This window comes from Struthio camelus, chromosome 1 (assembly GCF_040807025.1).
Source record: "Struthio camelus isolate bStrCam1 chromosome 1, bStrCam1.hap1, whole genome shotgun sequence".
Lineage (NCBI taxonomy): Eukaryota > Metazoa > Chordata > Aves > Struthioniformes > Struthionidae > Struthio > Struthio camelus.
In genome coordinates, this window is record NC_090942.1 from 138852961 (window position 1) to 138870757 (window position 17797).

The following is a 17797-nucleotide window of genomic DNA, read 5'->3' on the forward strand; positions in this document are numbered from 1 at the left end:
ATAGAGCGCACCCTCAGGAAATCTGAGGATGATACCGAAGTGGGGGGAGCGGTTGGTATCCTGGAGGGCAGGGCTGCTGTTCAGAGGGACCTTGACAGGTTGAAGGAATGGGCCGACAGGAACCTTATGAAATTTAACAAAGGCAAATGCAAAGTCCTGCGTTTGGGATGGATTAACCCCGTCACTAGTTGCCCACTAGTTGTCACAGCCCACTATGGGGGCTGGCTGGCTAAAAAGCAGCTTACAGAAAAGGACCTGGATGGTGATCCTGGTAGACAACAAGTGTAACATGAGTCAACAGTGTGCCCTTGCAGTAAAGAAGGCCAACAGCATCCTGGGCCATACTGTTAGCAAGAGTATAGCCAGCAAGATTAGGAAAGTGACTATTCCCCTTTATGTCGTGCTTGTGAGACCACATCTCATCTGGACTACTGTCTTCAGTTTTGGGCTCCCCGTACAAGAAAGACACTGACATACTGAAGTGAGTTGAAGGGAAGGCCACCAAGATGAGGAGACTGAAGCGCATGGCATGTGAGGAAAGGCTAGGAGAAGTGAGTTTGTTCAGCCTGGAGAAGAGAAAGCTTTGATGGGAGGATCTTAATACTGTGTACGACTATCTACTGAGAGGGTGAAGAGAACACAGAGTCAAGCTCTTTTCAGAAGTGCACAGGATAAGGTTGAGAGGCAACAGACCCAGTTAGGAACATGAGAAATTCTGACTCAATAGAAAGGAAAAAATATAGTGAGGGTGGTCAAACCTTGGAACGGATGTCCAGAGAAGCTGTGAGATCTCTGTCCTTGGAGGTGTTCAAATCTTGGCTGGAAATGACTGTGAGCCACCTGCTCTAATGTAGCCTGCGTTGAATAGGGGGTTAGACTAGACTCCCGTGGCCCCCTCCAGCCTGCATGATGCTGTAGTTCCGAATAGTGTCTTATACTGGCAATTGCACAGTCAAAAATTTTTATGATATGTAAATAACTTTTTAGCAAGAACATAGAAAACACCAAATCTAGCGTCCACATACCTGAATGCTGAAATGTATGATGTTCCTAAAAGTGATAAATGTACTGTCAATATGTTTGACAAGGGAACCAGAATTAATTTTAAGTGTAATTAGTTTCTTCCTCCAAGTACCCAGCATGATAAAGTATCCTTTTAGTCTATCCATACTATCCTGTTAGTACAGAATAATAACTCTTTATGAATGTTGTTATTCAGTTGTATTTTGTGATACCTTTTGGAGTGTGGAAAAAGTAGAAAATATTTGCTGGAAGGCATTCTTATCATATCTGGAAAACTTCAGACAATCTTTTCCTCTGTTTCATTTCTCTGCACGTAAATGAGTTCTGTCAGTCCAGATGATTTATTTCTTATAGTAGATGGCCTACAGCAGGATGTTATTAATATATTATTCTCAGAAAAGGACTATCAAACTGAGGAATCAAATCCAGATCTTTTGTCCTCAGTGCAGTACTTAACCGCCTAGTCATTTGCTCTGTTGGTACTTCTGGAGCCATGTTTGTTAATGGCAATAGAGACTAATGCAAGATCCCTGGTAGAGCATATAATGAGGCTGGCTCCCTCTGTGCAGTTAATGTTTTCAAGTTAATCCAAAGTAGTGGCTTTCTTGCAGGCTAGACATTCCAGGTTTATTTACTTTTACAATAACATTCAGTAAACTGTGGAAACCAAGAGCGGGGAAAGTGAACACCCTGGCCACATCCCAGTTGGATGTCAGGATAAGGTCAGCACCATCCCTCACCTGGTGCCTTGATTTCCATAGGAAGCAGACCTGGGCATACAGCTGTAGAGCACTCTGGCAAATCTGCTTGCCTGGACAGCAGGAGAATGAGGGCTGGAAGCAGGCCGCACTTTTGAGCCACACGCAAAGAAAGGGAGATGGATTGCTACAACTACTCAGAGCACATACTGAGACCTCATTGTAGTTGCTACAGGCCTACTGGGAAATTCACTTGAAAAATGTAGTAGGTTTGTATTAGTGCTACAGAAGTTGGTTCTATAGTATTATACTGCTTTTTCTGTGGAAGGAAATACTGTTTTATTGCATATTTTTCTTTCTTAGTACATAGACTCGATAGAACTTGAACATTCTACAGAAGTTGAGAACCCAGTGAAATATCACCAGGCATGGCAAAAGCTGTGCAAAGCAGAGTAAGTGGCATCAGGTATTCTGTATACCGAATGCAGACTATGATTTACTTTGCATGATGTAAAATACTTCAGTGAATCATTTCTCAGTGCATCCAAACTTGTATTACGTATGGAAAGAGATGGACTTGTATGGTGATAAGCATCAGACATAGCAAATTATAGTGTGAGGCTGTATTCTCACACTCTGTTTTAATCTCCGTAGACAAGCTGCAATGTTTTGGATAGCTAGGCAAAATACTTTATTTGGAGTGCTGGTTGGATGTCAATAATTTTTCTTTACCACAGTAAAAGGCGGTTAGATACAAGCTGTGTCTGGAGTAGTAAACGCTTGTGACGCTCAGCAAACCTCCTCTTTTGAGTGTCATCACTGTCAGAATTTCAATTTGTATACGTAAAGGGATATTATTAGTTACCAAAATGCATTCATTTATTTAGATTTACTTAATAGCTTATCAGGCTTTGCTGTTAAGATCCTGAAGCGATGAGTATACGGCTAGTTTATTTAAGCTAGTTTATTAAGTAAATTTTGCTGTGAAGGATGAGGTTGGTCAGATGAGAATTAGGGTGAGAAGATGAGACAGAAATCTCTAAATTTAGATTTATATTCTGTGTATTTGGTATGGTAATACAAAACAGGCTTGTCCGTGTTGAATTGATGAATTGGAATGTATTTCCTGCACTGCACTTGCTTTGTTGAAACCTGAATTTTTTTTTTCTTAAATGGACTTCTTTTGCTGGCTTGATTTTACATGTCGGTCACTTTATATATGGCTCTCATTACAGTGGCATTCTGGTCCCAGGAGGGTTTGGAATTCGGGGAACAGAAGGCAAACTCCAAGCTATCTCCTGGGCAAGAACGAAGAAAAAACCTTTTCTTGGTAAGATGATGAAATTTGGAAATTGTTACGTTTTGGAGATGTATTGCAAGCTGGTTGATTTGATTTTTATCAGCTGTATAGTTGTAAAAAGCAAACAAACAAATCTGCTGGAACAATTGAGTGGGCTTATTAGATGATATGGCCAGTGAGTAAAATGAGCAATACTAGGGAAGGATCCTGTTTTACGGAAGTAGGTGTCCTCTTGTGAATATCTGCCTTGTAAATAATGCCTGGGGTCATGTACTACAGTGCTGTACAAGGAAGGAAGGAAAAGACAGTCCCTTCTGCAAAGGCTTTGTTTGATGTTTTATTGTTTTATTGTGTGTAATTTTTTGGAAAGTTTGTATACACTGGATACCAAGATTTCTTTAAAAAAAAAAAAAAGAAAAGAAAAGAAAAGTCAAGTTTAAGACAGAACGGCGAGTACTTTGTCAGTCTTGCTCTGTATATTGTTAAATACTGAGGATTTGTTTCCTCTAACAGGAATTTGCTTGGGAATGCAATTAGCAGTTGTGGAGTTTGCAAGAAACTGCTTAAACTGGACAGGTGAGCTCTGTGTGGTAGCATGGCTATGATTTGCTTAGAAGAGATTTTATTCTGTATATGTAATGTATATCTATTAATCGATCTAGTATATAGATCTTACGAACATTAGATACCTAGCTCAAAGTATTCCTTATAGACAGTAACAGGAACTCCTGTAATGCAAGTTGCCTGACACCTGCTCTTTGATCTCAGAAGTGCAGGTGAAAGCGTGTTTAAAGTTCACTTCTACAGTCTGTCTTTGGAGCACGCGGGTGGTGTGGAGTTGAAAGCGAGATGTGATTTTTCTCACTTGCCTTTGCATTCTTTCGTTGGTTGGAGTGGCCAAACCATAGCAGTTGCGGTAGTAGTGACTAAGATCATATGCTCCCTGTGGCTGCTTCAAGAGTGCTGCAGCATGTGCACTATTTTAATGTACGAGGTTGTAGCTGGAATGCGCACAAGCCTTAAAATGCCACAGAACTGTTCTGATGAGTCTGTAATGCCTGTAGGACAATGGAAATGTACTGTGGCTTTTTGAACTTCTGTTTCAGATGCAAATTCTACAGAATTTGACCCTGACACAAAAAACCCGGTTGTAAGTACTGCTGTTTCTCCTGCATGTTTTGTGAACATACTCTTGTGTTAAAAGGTAGTTACCTCTGTTTAATTTAAAGACTATCTCCGTGTTTTACATGTGAGGACATGAAGGGGTGTCCCCTGTCCTTATTCAGCAGTGTTTAAAAGGTGCTTTCTTTTGCGTAGTCACTTACCTTCACCTGCTCGGATCTGGAGTTCGCCAGTTTTATTTTTGTAATTTTTGTAATAATTTCCTTGGTTGTAGACCAATCTTGGGAGTAGAGAATAATGATTAGGTTGGCTTTACTAGAGAATGAAATATAAACAGAAGCTGGAAAGTGTAGAACAAAGCTATCATCAAAATACAAATGTATATTAAACAGAAGAGAGAGATGGAAAGCTATAGAAAATTGTTGTCTTTCCTTTATATAAATAGGCAGTACTTTTCTTCCCAAAATGTTTATGCCTCTCACAGTCCTTTCAATGCTGTAGATTTGATAGGTCTCTCTGTATGGTATGCCAGTGGTGGAATTTTAGAGTGGAGTTTTTCCAGATGTTTCCTAGTTCAGGAGAGCATGGTATAGCATTCCTATAACGGTAAAACTTGCAAATGTTCTGTAAGAGAGGGTTTTTGAGAAAGTTAAAAAGAACAGAAAATCACATGTGGGAAATGAAGTATCTTACTGTAAGATGTAAACCTCTGTTTCAGTGATTAATTAGTGGATTGCTCACGATAAACAACTATTTCTGTATCCATTTGCTTCAAAGGAGTTTTGGGGGTTTGAAAGTAAAATATGTTTTTGTCCCATCTGCTTAGTCTGCAAAGTGCAAATAAGAGGCTTTTAAAGCATTTGACCTGTTTGCCAATGTCGTTTCCATGTGATTTTTGCATAGTGGGAGAGAGAACCTAGTCTGAGCTTGAAGGTAAGTTAGAGACCTTGAGAGTTTTAGTGAGTTTGAGAAATACAGCAAACGCTTGGTGGGGTTTGGAAATGTTCTCAGAGGGACAAAAGTAAACTTAAATTTGATGCCAAATGCAGCAGTTTTGATATTGGAAGAGGTCTTTTTCTTTACCCTTCTTGAGTGTATTAGAGGACGTAACTTTTCTTTGAAAGAATCAACTTGATAATAGCAATATATTGTAAAATATGGAAGATTTTGAAAGTTTACTGCAAATTTTTGGGTAGCAGGAAGGTTAGTACAGCAGGCTGATTCTGGGACATCTTTGTAGTGCTTTTTAGTGTCAGTTTTAGATGCACAGGATATTACACTGTTGCTGGGTAGGAGAGAGCAGCGTTTCTTCTTCTATCAGTACTGTATGTTTATTCACTTGGAATACCTCACCCACTAAATGAAAGTGGCATCTGCAGTTTTTAAAGATATTTAGCCTTATTTTTCTGGTAATTCAAGTTTCTTTGCTTCAGTAGGCAATGATTGAAACATTCTGTTGAAGCGCTGATTTTTTTTTTTAATTTTAATCCTTTGAACAACTGATAGACCTTGCTAACTGTGAGTCTGAATCAGCATCAACTTCTTTGAAAGGCGTTTGGATCTACTTTGGGTCACCAAATTGGCGATTTGGACTCATGGTTACCTTCATATTATTTACTGTGACCGTTTCTAATTGCAGAGCGTTTCTGCTGTTAAATTCTAATAAAAATCAGTTGCCCTAGAATTAGTACTTTCCTTACTTTTGATAGTGAGAGCAGGTGGTTTAAATTAGGCATGTAGGGCCCCTCATTAATAAGGGAAGAGATAAATACCTGCAGACCACAGTTCATTCAATTTTGAGCCCCCTTCACTGGCTGATGGTAGAACCTTCTGCGTGAGGTAAATTTGGCTTCTAATTTTCAAGCACCTAAGCACCTAAAGTCATGGAGTGTGGGGTGCATCTCATTTAACTTCACATGACTACATTTCAGCTAGTCACCCTTTCAGGATGCAGTCAGCTAAAGTATTTTAGAAGACTACTTCAGAAAGGGGTGAATCTGCCTGTGGAAGTGCTGGCTCCTCTCTGTTCCTTCTAAAGGTTGTTCATAGTGGCTAGCTGGGATGCGGAGCTCTCTGTTAAACAAGCGAATCCCACTCCTGAAGTCTGCAACGTGGAAGCTTGTCTGCTGCAGCCCTACTGGCAGTTTCTTCTGTTGTTGCAGTAGTAGTGTATATTAGTACAGTAACTTATCTCTAGGAGAAAATTTTTATTGCATAAGTAATTGAGTGAATAACAGTTTGCATTCTAGGGCAAGTAAGTTTTATATGTTATAGAGAAAATTATGTGAACATAAAGAAATTAATGGAATGAATGTATGTGTCAGAAGAATAACACAGTGTGTACAATTGGAGCAATATGCTTGCAATACGTATAGCAAACATTCTTTTGTTCCAAACTACACGTAGATAGTGAAATTGGTGATTACTAGGCATGTTCCAGCAGCTTGATCTGATCTTTGACATCTTAATTCTGGGTGGGAACCAGCTGTAAATTGTTCTAAGGGGGAAATTTGCACTGTCAATAATTACAACTTGTAAATAATCTGTTTGAGCAGAGTCCATGTTATGCTGAAAAGTATTTAGATATTCATAATAATAAATCGATAAAAATGATTGAAAGAGAAATAGATTAATGGAGCTTGTGAACTATTGAGATGATGCCGATGTTTCGTTATCCATGAAAGCTGGTAGGAAACGCCATTATCAGCGCTGATAATATCCTCTGATGCTGCTGTGTGACTCATCTGACTGCTAGCTTAGGACCAAAACGGTGTTCTTTTTGGTTGCTGTTTCTCTGGAAACTGGAGAGGGAGAGGAAAGGCAGGGGTGAGGCTGCAGTTCTATTTCCTGTTATTTTTAAGAAAAGGGGGGGAAAAAATAAGTTCAGATGCACAGTTTGGCGAGGAAACTCAGGGGCAATCATAGAATATGCAACTTCTTGCCTCCCTTCTTCATTTGCTAAGCATTAAAATACTTAGAACTGTGCACACTAAAATTGATAATTTTCTTTTAAAATGCCTTTAAAAATTTTGGTGTACTTTGCTTCATTATTTGCCTTTTGATTTTGAACCTCTAAAAGTTGTTTTCACCCTTTTTTGTGCATCTATGGAAACTTGAAACTTTCTCTTTAAAATTAAAAATGTGTCATGTCATTATGTGACTCAGAATCACACAGGGCAAGTACAGATGTTACAAGAATTGTGACCGAAGTGATGAGAAACGACGTTATTGCTAGCTCTTCTCAACTAAAATAGCACAAGTTACCATACTATGGAATAACATTGTCTGTATTGGTATAAAGTTTTGAACACTGTAAAGGTTTTTGGGCGATAAGGTAGCTGTTGTGACTTGTTTTGTTCTGAACAGTAATGAATACACAACTGCATATGCAGATATAGTGAGTTGTCTGTAACACTGCTCACGTGTTTCTTCTTCTGTTAATTATTATTACAACATGACTCAATCTGGATTCTGCAAGGCATCCATGACTAACTTTACACAGGACTTTACACAGTGTTTTAGGGAATACTCGTAGAAAGTATATTGATGTATAAATGACTGCAAGTATTTTAGAAATGAGATTTAACATACTGAGAAGAAAAAAAAGATGGAAATTAATAACTTAGTGATGTAAAACATAGCCCAAATTTTCTTTTAAAGAAAATGCTAGGGGAAACAATATTCCGAATTATGAATACCTATGTAATGAAAACGTAGAGGAAATGCAATATAGAATTTGAAAATATTTATAAGCTGGGGGTTATAAGCTATGTCTGAGAGATTTGAAGTCTGATGCTTTTGTGGTAGATTGGAGTTTTTCATTTAGGCTTAAATTAAAAATGTGTACTCTGAAGAAAAAAGAATGAGCTTTGATGTGATAGTATTTTTCAGTACTCACCAGTTCGTACATGTTATAGTGATAGAATATCATGTTAACCTTTTGGGTCCAATTTTTCTTTAATATAGATTTGATTTCAGTAGGGAAAGTGGTATATGAAGGCACAGGTATATGAGCACTGATCACAGTCCCCCAAATTTCTGATCCTGAATGAATGGTTGATTATTTGCAGGTCATGTTGCGTTACATATTCTTAAACTTTCTGCTCCGCTTTCCGTCCTTTTGGATAGTAATGATAGTTAAGTTGTTATTGTACTTTGCTGTGAAGAAAACTCTTCCGAAAAGTAGTACATCAGCTTGAGAGTAATGCTTAGTATGAATTTTATGTTGCAAATGATCATTTTTAGGTTTTCTTTTAAAAGTGAACTCTGTACAGTGCGTAAACCGCCAGTGAATTTGATTTACTGGGTGGCAGAACAAAATTTTTTGTTTTGTTTTGTTCCATCTCCCTCTTCTTTTCTGTTCCCTTCCTCTCCTATTAAACTTTGATTTTCGTTTTTCTGATGAACCTTTTCATTGTGTTCTTTGTCAGTTTTATTGCAACTGCATCTGATACTGTTCTTGCAAAAATGAATCTTTCTGGAGATAATTCTAACTTTTTTTTTTTTTTTTAAAAGAAGCTAATTTTAATTGTGACCATGGTGCTTCACAGCCCATTGCATCTCCTGTAGGATGATGAAACTTCAGATACTGCACTGGGTAAAATAAGTGCATTTTCTGTAAATTCTAGAAATTGTGCAGAAATAGATTTTGCCAGTAGGTGACACTCTCATAACATGTCTATTTCCTGATGCCCTCTTTTTCCTCTTCAGAATGTCAGTATAACCTAATTGAACTCAGATATTTCTAATATTGTTTAATAGAAGAAAAGAAAACTATGTGCCACTCATGCAAAAACACCTCTTATAGTTCTGTGGTATTACTTATGTGGATTGGGTAGCTAAAGGAGCTGTGGAAGCAGATGCTTGTGTGGTAGACATAGAATACAAATCAAAGTATATTGTTAATTTAAGACAAATAAAAATGTATAGGTAGCTCACAAAAAAGTAGCTTTTTTTTCTTTTCTTAAAGAAACATAACCTACAGGAACACTGGAAAGATTTGTGTAGAAATATGGTCCAGTAATCTGTTTGAACACTCGTAATACCATGTCTGAGTCTCATAATCTTTGAGATTTCTGTCCATGCAGCACTGGTATGAAGAAGGAAGTGCTTTAATCCTCATTTCATAGAGGGGATAAGAACACTACTATGGAGTCTCTAATGCACTTGATACCCTTTGCAATTAAGTTGTCTTCAAGTCCTCTGAGGATTTGAGCCTAACCAATTTATCAGAGTAATGAATGATGTTGGTGTTACAATTCAGTCTACAGTTTCAAGCTCTACAGTAGCATTAGTGCCTGATCCACTAAATTATTTTACTTCAAAGTCTACTTTCTTCTATTTTTCTTCTTTTTCACTGTCTTCCTCTTAATAAAGTAAACAACGTAGTAATGTAGTGTAATAAAGTAAAGTAGATAAAATCCCATGAATTGCATTGAAAAGGCATGCGTCTCTGAGAATCATGCAATTAAAAGGTTAAAATTGTGCCAAATGCAGTGAACATCTTAATTTGAAGCAGCGATCACTTAGTTCCTGTACATACTTGTGTATTAACAGTTACAAAAGAATCATAACAAAAAAATGTTATTTTTACAGGGAAATGTAAACTTAGATGAATATAACTGGAAGTCAACCTGGAATATTACAGTCATCATACTTAGTAAAGTATTTTTTCAATAACAGTGTAACAACACTGTAAGTGTGCTAAAACCTTGAGTCGTTTACCATATGGAAATGTCTCCTGATGTGAATGATGAAATTGAACTGGGCAGAGTATTAGATAGTGTACATTAGGGGACAGTCTCCAAATGGAATGATATTTCTTCTTCCCTTGTATTTTTAGAAAGCATTTGATTTGAACTGCTCTAGAGGTCAAGATGATAACTCACTCCAGCAACATTTTTGTAGTGTGAAATAAAAACAAATAGTTCTGCACTAATTGGGAAGCAGCTTAGCTGGAAAGCATTGCAGAGCTAACATGCAGAGAAAACAAGATAAGACTTATCCATTGTATCCATTGTCAAATGCATCTTTATTCTTTGTTTTTTATTATCACAATAAGGAAATCTGTGGGTACAGGTGTACATATACTGTATATGCCAGGCTTTTCTCCTTTCGAAGCAGGGATACTTCTTATTCTTGCAGATGCCTTACTGTCCAGTACCAGTTATCTTTTTTATAAGCGCCACAAACTCATCAAAGGTGACACTTCCGTCATTATTTTTGTCCAATGATTTAATTATGGTATCAAGTGAGAATGTATCCTGTTGTTTTTATAGGAAAAGAATAAGAAAAAAAAGAACTAAATACATAAGTTGCCACAACTCTTTTCCTATGAAGAGTATTGCCAAGAAATGATACAATCAGTAAAAGTCAGTGTTATGTGAAGATGTTACTGATAGCGTTATTTATGTTTACCAGTTTTACTGGTTAAACTAGAACTGCAGTGCCTGCCATCACCTGCCAAAACTGTTAGCAAAGATATAATAAGCATTTGAGAAGTACGGCTATTGTCTGCGTTTCACTTGACATTTCAATGTCTGAATGCAACTTGAGCACTCCAAAAATGTTACGTTATACTATCAAGAAATTTACATTCACCAATGGAAAAAGTCAGTGCATCTGTCGTAGCCAAACCACAAGTATGACTCAGGCAGATTACTTCAGTCTCTTGTAGGTAAATTTGATTTGGATTGCATTACAGAAATTAGGAAACAGAGCAGGTGGAACAGCTGCAGCATGCACATAATCACCTTTAATATGCAATACCACCCACTGCTTTATTAGATACTAATGCAGAGCCCCACATGGACCGTTTGAAAACACGTTGCTACTTTCAGTAGGCTTTGGACCAGGACTTGAGAGTCTTTTTTCTTACCCTTTCTCTCTCTTTACTAGGAATATTGTACTTGCTATTGCAAAATTATTTGCTGATGTATTAAAATCTAGTATAGATTATTAACTCCTTTTGTTCCTTGTGTCTGGGAAGAGTGCATGTAATATTCTGATGCAGTGAGTATTGTGATTAAGAGCCTGAGCAAGCTAGTTCACAAAATAATATAAAGACAGTTTGGTTTATAATTTAAATCTTTAAACTCTTTTCTTTGTCGTGATGTTTTTATGTTAGTGTATGTTTTGCAGTGTCCTACCTACTTTTTGTTGATCTATTGTGATGCCATATTTTTCTGCAAACTGAGTAGAAGGTAGATGTCTAATATCCAGATGGAAAACATGAGTGTTTCTTTTTCTGAGCATTGACTTTTCATCACATCTGGATTAGTTTTTGCCCTGGGCTGAATTGTCTACAACTAATATGCAAAGCAATATCTTTCCAAATTTCCTGTTGTATTTCGTTTTAATTTGGGAGTTAACTTCTCAGATAAGCTTCTTGGAAAGAGGAAAAAACCTTAGTGTGTTTCATTAATTTTTTTTTTTTTAATTTACCACTTCATGTTAGTGAAATGATTAAACTGGATTACTGCTGTTCTCAAAATACCGGTGTTTCCATTGAACTCCAACTTCTTTCAGACCTTTAGTAAAAATCGCTTTCATCAGCGGCCCCAAACATAATATTTAAGGGTTTATCTAGCAAAGGAATCTAACTTGAATCCTAATCCAGTTCAGGAAAGGTCTGGCAAAGAGTATATATGAAATCAGAATCAAGATTTTTTTCTAGCACTGTGAAAGGGATATTTCTCTGTCTCTCTGAAATGCTTGGTGGCGTCTCTTTTCTTTACTTAGTATCTTTCTCAAATGGCAAACCTTTTGTTTTGTGAAGGTGAGAACCTAATCTAGATAGAAGTTGACTTATATGCAGTACTTTTAAATTTGCCCTGCAAAACACATTATTTAGATTGGAGCACAAAATCCTGTATATGACTCAGATGCAATATTATAGATGAAATTTCGCTGACATAAAAAGCTGCTTTGATTTTTGTATTTCCTAGAGCTTTATTATAAGATCCTTACTTGGATATCTCTTTCGAGCTACTGTTCATTAATGTAAAGAAAGTTTCATAAACCTACCCTTATTTAAGGATTATTAGTGGAGTTGGTGAAATCAGGTGGGGCACAATTATCTGCCTTGTAAAAGCATTACCTCTATTTCCTGTTTCCTGTCCATTTCCTAGGAAGTACAGTGAATATGAAAAAAGTGAGACTTACCTTCAGGTACTGTGCAAATTGATTCTGAAGCAAATTTTTCAGTCCACCAATGGACAGTGCACTGGTGCTACCCTCCATCAAAGCGTACTGGGTAAAATACTTCAATAGGTTGTCATTGAGTAAATGTTCCATGTTCCTCTGATGCTGTCTTGAAAAGTAACTGAAAACAAAGCAGACAGTAACAATTCTGTACATCAAAATGTTTTGAAAATTCCTCTGATGCATTCATTGCATTACCACCAATGAAAAATGACAAATATTTAAGCTAGCAGAAAAAGACTTTTTCTCTGTAAAACTAGCTCAACTTTCACAGGAAAAAAAGAAAATTAAATTAGGATCAAAGATTTGAAACACACAATACATTTAGATCATGCTTACCTCACTCGCAAAACCCAGAGCCTTCAAACGTATACGGCAGATGTGAGAGTCTCAAGGTTGGAGCTACCTTTATAGTTGCTTGCATGCTCCAGCTCCGCCCTGATTATGAAACTAGACTTTAGTCAGTGCACTAGCTTTACTATTTCTAATAGCCAAAGGAATAGAGTACTTTAGCAGTAGGTGTAAGTAATTTTGAAATGGGTATGAAATGGGTCACTGTCACCATCCACCAGTGTTCTTGTTACAGGCTTCCTTGGTCTTTACAGGCCATCCGGGAGAGGTTTTCTCTCTTCAGTTTGTGTAATTTACACTTCAAGATGTGCCATACCCAAAGTAGCCTGAAAAAGGCTTCTATGGAGAGATGCATAGCATTTGTTATTATAATAGACATTTAGATAATAGTAAATATAGATTTGTTCAACCTTCCCCCTCCCCCCCTCCCAACAGGTTTATATCTTAAATATGAAGATGCCACTTGCTTTTTGCATGAATTGTTAATCACCAGTGCGAAAGCCTGTTCCTCTCCAACTTTTGTGTTGTTTTTTAGCACAGGAGAATGATGAAGGTGTTCTGAGATGAAATTGTGGTTGGTAGTATTAAGAATCAAAACACCCCAGGATGTGAAGAGGAAGGAAAAAAAAAAAAAAAAGCCATCCCGAATGGGAAAGGTGAATCTAAAGTACTGAAGAATTGTTCCTTCTTGGGAGCACCTTCATAACTGTCCTGTGGGTTAGGAAATCATGATGGTTTGTGGGGCTTTTTTGAGTGATAGTCTGCCCAAGTGGCTGATGCTTCATGACGCAGCGGAGAGTGAAGTACTGCAACTATTTTTACATGCTGTGATGGATTGCCGGTTCTGGCTGTGGGTTCTGCCTCTTGTTGTTCACAGTTGTTTCTTGGTGGTTGGCTCCAGGCCCACCAACTACATCTTTCACCCTATTCTTCCCTTATTGAGACAATTTTATAGCTCTGCAGAGTCAAGAGCTTTGTGGGTCTGTAGGAGATGGATGGGTTGAGCGGTTTGTGGAGCTGTTAGGAGTTTTCCTGAGGAGACTAGGCAAACGGTGCTAGATGAGCCATATAAATGTATGCCTTGCATTAGCAGCTTTTTTTCATGTCACTGTCTAAAGAATAATGGACAAGAGAGTTGTAAGGGCCCTCCAGAGATTGTCTAATTCATTCTTCCCCTTCCACCAAAGTGGAATTGCTGGTATTGATGTTGCACACTTGCTAAACCTATTCTTAAGTGCCTTAAATAAGAGGGACTCTGCCTCCTTATTTGGTCCATTCCCTGTGGTTCCTTGTCCGTATCGTTAGAAAGTCCTGCTAATGTCTGAATTCTTTGCTGCACTTAAGCCTTTTTATTTCTCCTGTGTCCAGAGACAGGGAGCACAGACTATTCTCTTCCTTCCTAAAGTGGCCTTTGACATCCTGGAGAAATCCCCTGTCCTTTCCTTTTTTGGTTCAGAAATCCTAGCTAGTTCAGTCCTCCTTTGGGAGTAAAACCCCTCCTCCCCCAAAAAAGTCTCCTTCTGCTTCCATTTCATTTTCCACTTCTGATAAATTATGACATTTTTATTAGTGGTACATGAACAGATCATTTGCTGAGGGTGCCACTCCCCACCTGCTAATTCTGCTTGCCCAATCTTCCGCCTGTGGTAGCCTCCCAGCACCCACTGTTTTGTCCTTCTTGGAAGCAGTGTCAGGAAGCTGATGTGCTTCATGCCTATTTTTGACGTTACAGTATTTGCGGAACTTTTTTTAAAGTATACAAATTACTTGTCTTTACTTGTACCAAAGACACTTCCCTACCACTTCTCTTGAAGATGTACTGGCTTAATAGTATTGGAACTGAATTGGATTTTGAGGGAACACAACTCAAGGAATTCAGCACTTTAGCCTTGTTAATTTGTTCAGGGTTCATTAAAAAGAACGTGTAACTGCAGAATAGCGTAATCGGTTTTACTGCATCATCTTCGCATGGAAGTGAGAGATAGATATCCAGAAGTTTAGGTGACCTGATCAAGAGTCATACAAGAGTTGCGTGCTAAATCTGATGATGAATTCACTTTCCTCAGATCAGTCTTATTCACAGTGCACTGTAACCTATAAGAGATTAACTGAATGAGACACTGGCAGAGTTGTGCTTTGAACTCCCAACTCCTCGTCCTCTTCTGTCTCGATTAGACGGCAGTGCCTTGTCCAATGACTTGTGTGGCATCTCTGAACTCTGCATCAGAATCAGCAGTAGAACTCACTTGACAGGCCCCGGTTCATTGTCTTGGCCACAGGACCACTCTGAGAGACATAACTGCTGTCCTGATTTAGGTACAGAATTTATCCAGCACAACCCAGCGATGGCAAAATGATATCCAGGTGTAAGGAACTGTGGTTACTGTCCAAGAAATTGAACAAAAGTAGGAGAAGATAGTATATTGTTGCTGCCACTGGTAGGTGATGCGTGACTATCAGGCAGTAGTGTTTTTCCTTGGTGAACAGCAGTGCTTAGTATCAGACTTCAACTGATACCTGTGCAAGCTGACTCCCAGTGTGGAAGCTGCAGTCCAGATTTGGCTGCAGTGCTTGTGTTGCTCTTTCTTAGATATATGAATATATATTGTTCCTGCAGTTTATGACATGGCTCAATTGGGCCAAGGAACTAAGGTGGTAACGTGTTGTCAGTCTGTTAAGGGATGCACATCGCATGTATGTCCCTGTGATGACCATATGTCTTTTTTTTTTTTTCTTCTGTGATGATGTCTGCAGATGCAAAATTCACTCAAAAGAATCTGTTGCTCTGTGTATTCCCCTGGTAAAGTCATTTACTGGCATATTTGAAGTATGCAATTGCAGTCACATTGGAGACTAAGAGAATTCTTCTCTGTAGTTGCAGGGATGACTGAAGTTGGGGTACCGGAACTGGTAATAGGAGTGTTGGAGCTATGGCATCATGGTCAGAAGATCTTGATGCATGTTTAATAATGGATTAAGTGGGATGGTAACTCAGGCACTATCCTTTTTGTCCCTGTCACAGAGGTTATTTCCCTCTGCCTGCCCCCCCCCCCCCCCACTCATTCATCTGTGAACAGCATGTGAACCTGTGCTAAACATGCTGGACTTCAAACAGGGTTAGTTTACCAGTGGATCTCCATGCCATTTACTGACCCTGCTAGAGGTACTGCGCTCTATCCGGGGGATGGGACTAACACCCGGGGCAGTTACTATATCAGTCATCCTGTTTAATCCTCCGCTGATGTGTCAACGCCCGAACCCTCCAGTGTTTTTCCAGCTTCTCAGATGTATTTTGCAGTACTATCGCTACTGTTGGCATATAAGACAACTAGTTTAAAGCTAGTTTAGGAACATCTGTGAGGCTTATAATTACAGTCTGACTGTAGTATAGAAACATCTGCTGTCAAGGTGAAATTTGTTATAATTGTGAACATGTATTTGTGGATGTTGTGTATATGGAAGGAAAGAGCAGGGGCTGTTTTGTGCTTAGAGTTCACTAGTTCACTTATTTGTACTTGTGTGCTGCTTGTGCAGTCTCATTCAGCTGATGTCTAGCTTCCAGACATCAGTTACTGGATCTAAACCCTTTGTTAGTTTTGGTTATAATTCTAGAGTGAAAGTGGAGATAGATGACAAGGCAATTTAAATGAGTTAGGCTGGATTAGGGTAGATACGCATAGGTGTGATTTCTTTTCTGATGCAGAAATCATACATAGCTGTCATGTAAGTGTGACTTTTTAGTGAGTAAAGCAACAGAGTAGTGTTTGTATTGACCCAACGCTAGTAGAAAGAATGCACGTTTTTCCATGCCTATTGTAAATTAACAATTCCCATGCTGCACCAGGAGTTAAATATGTGATATATACAGTCATAGTTAAGCAAGAATACACCTTTTGAAATGGGTTGTACCATAGATAATTTGCAAATAGTAAATGACGCAAACCACGGAGGTGCAAAGGTCTCTTGCTATTATGATGGGGTTCCTCTTGGCTATAAGGGGATTGGTCATGGCTTAGTGAGTTCTGCAGAGCGCCAGTCCTGTAACTGCAGTTGTCCAGACGTTTTTGCCCCTTTTGCAAGAAGGAAAAGGCATTAAATATGGGGTACTGCTAATCAGTCTAGTGCATGGGACCTTTTTCAAGGTGTGTGCTGGTAGGTGTGGAAGCCAGCTCTAGTGCAATAGGGGAGTTGGGATAAAACTTCCTAACGCTACCAGTGCCATGGGTTCCAAAATGAGAATAGGAGGAGACACAGGATAATTTGGGAGGTAAGGAACATCTAGTTAAATAACAATTTTCCTAAAATTATCAAATAGTTATGGGTGAGAAGTTCACAGAGAACTGCACTACAGCCATTGTAGAAAACCTGGCATTGCTCCAAGACGTGGAACTGTTAGATGAAGTTAGGTGGGTTGTGGAATCCTTTGTGTGTCACAGATGATGCATTACTTATGTAAAATTTGCTATTGTTTGTAAAGTCTCCAGTGGTGACTGTGTAAGGGTTGTCTCATCTCACTGATATATTTCACTCACTCACATATATTTCAAATTAAACTTGAAATATATGAGTTATCCTGGTGGTGAGGCAGTTTCTTCCAGGCCCTCCCTCATTGTACCGTGACATATACCTAATAATATATTGAAGGTGTCTCCCTGAACAGGACTGGGTGCGGCTGCTACAGGGATGAACCATTTAATAGAATGCATTGCTTGTACTCAGCTCTTTATCGGGGATGTGTTATTCTGTATAGCTATATGCATCAGCTTTTGCTGTCGCATGTACATATCTGGCATACAACTTATTACATTGCTGAAGCTCCGTGGATGTAGATATTCTATGCTGTATGAGATGCAGTTTTGAGGAAGAGCATATTTCAAGAAGAGCCTCTGTCCTTCCACTTTCTGAACCTTGCTCATGCAGCAGCGCAGGAGGGTCATTAACTTTCAGCTGCGGTGGTACAGTTAGAGTAATTGCTAAAACTTTTTGTTCCTGTATAAACTCTTGATTTATTTCATGGAACTCTTAAAAGTGCTCAAAAACGCATAAATCTGCAGTCCAGCAAGGCACACATGAATTTACTGAGTGTGGCAGTTTGCTGAGT

At 38.6% G+C, this 17797-nt stretch overlaps 1 protein-coding gene and 1 non-coding gene across 51 annotated transcripts in view; one reads left to right on the top strand and one right to left on the bottom strand.

Annotated features, from left to right (window-relative positions):
* CTPS2 (CTP synthase 2) overlaps positions 1-17797 on the top strand; it is a 76445-nt gene that overhangs the window by 23824 nt on the left and 34824 nt on the right. For all 50 annotated transcript variants that reach the window (XM_068919309.1, XM_068919263.1, XM_068919208.1 and 47 more), the window contains 4 exons: positions 2085-2173; positions 2957-3051; positions 3535-3597; positions 4128-4171. In XM_068919309.1, the coding sequence (XP_068775410.1) occupies positions 2085-2173; positions 2957-3051; positions 3535-3597; positions 4128-4171 (291 nt within the window). The remainder of the gene's footprint in view (positions 1-2084; positions 2174-2956; positions 3052-3534; positions 3598-4127; positions 4172-17797) is intronic.
* Positions 10176-12717, bottom strand: LOC104140446 (uncharacterized). Its single transcript, XR_011138874.1, has 3 exons — positions 12685-12717; positions 12307-12466; positions 10176-10406 (listed from the first exon to the last, which is right to left on the bottom strand). It is a non-coding gene; the product is annotated as an uncharacterized protein (transcript).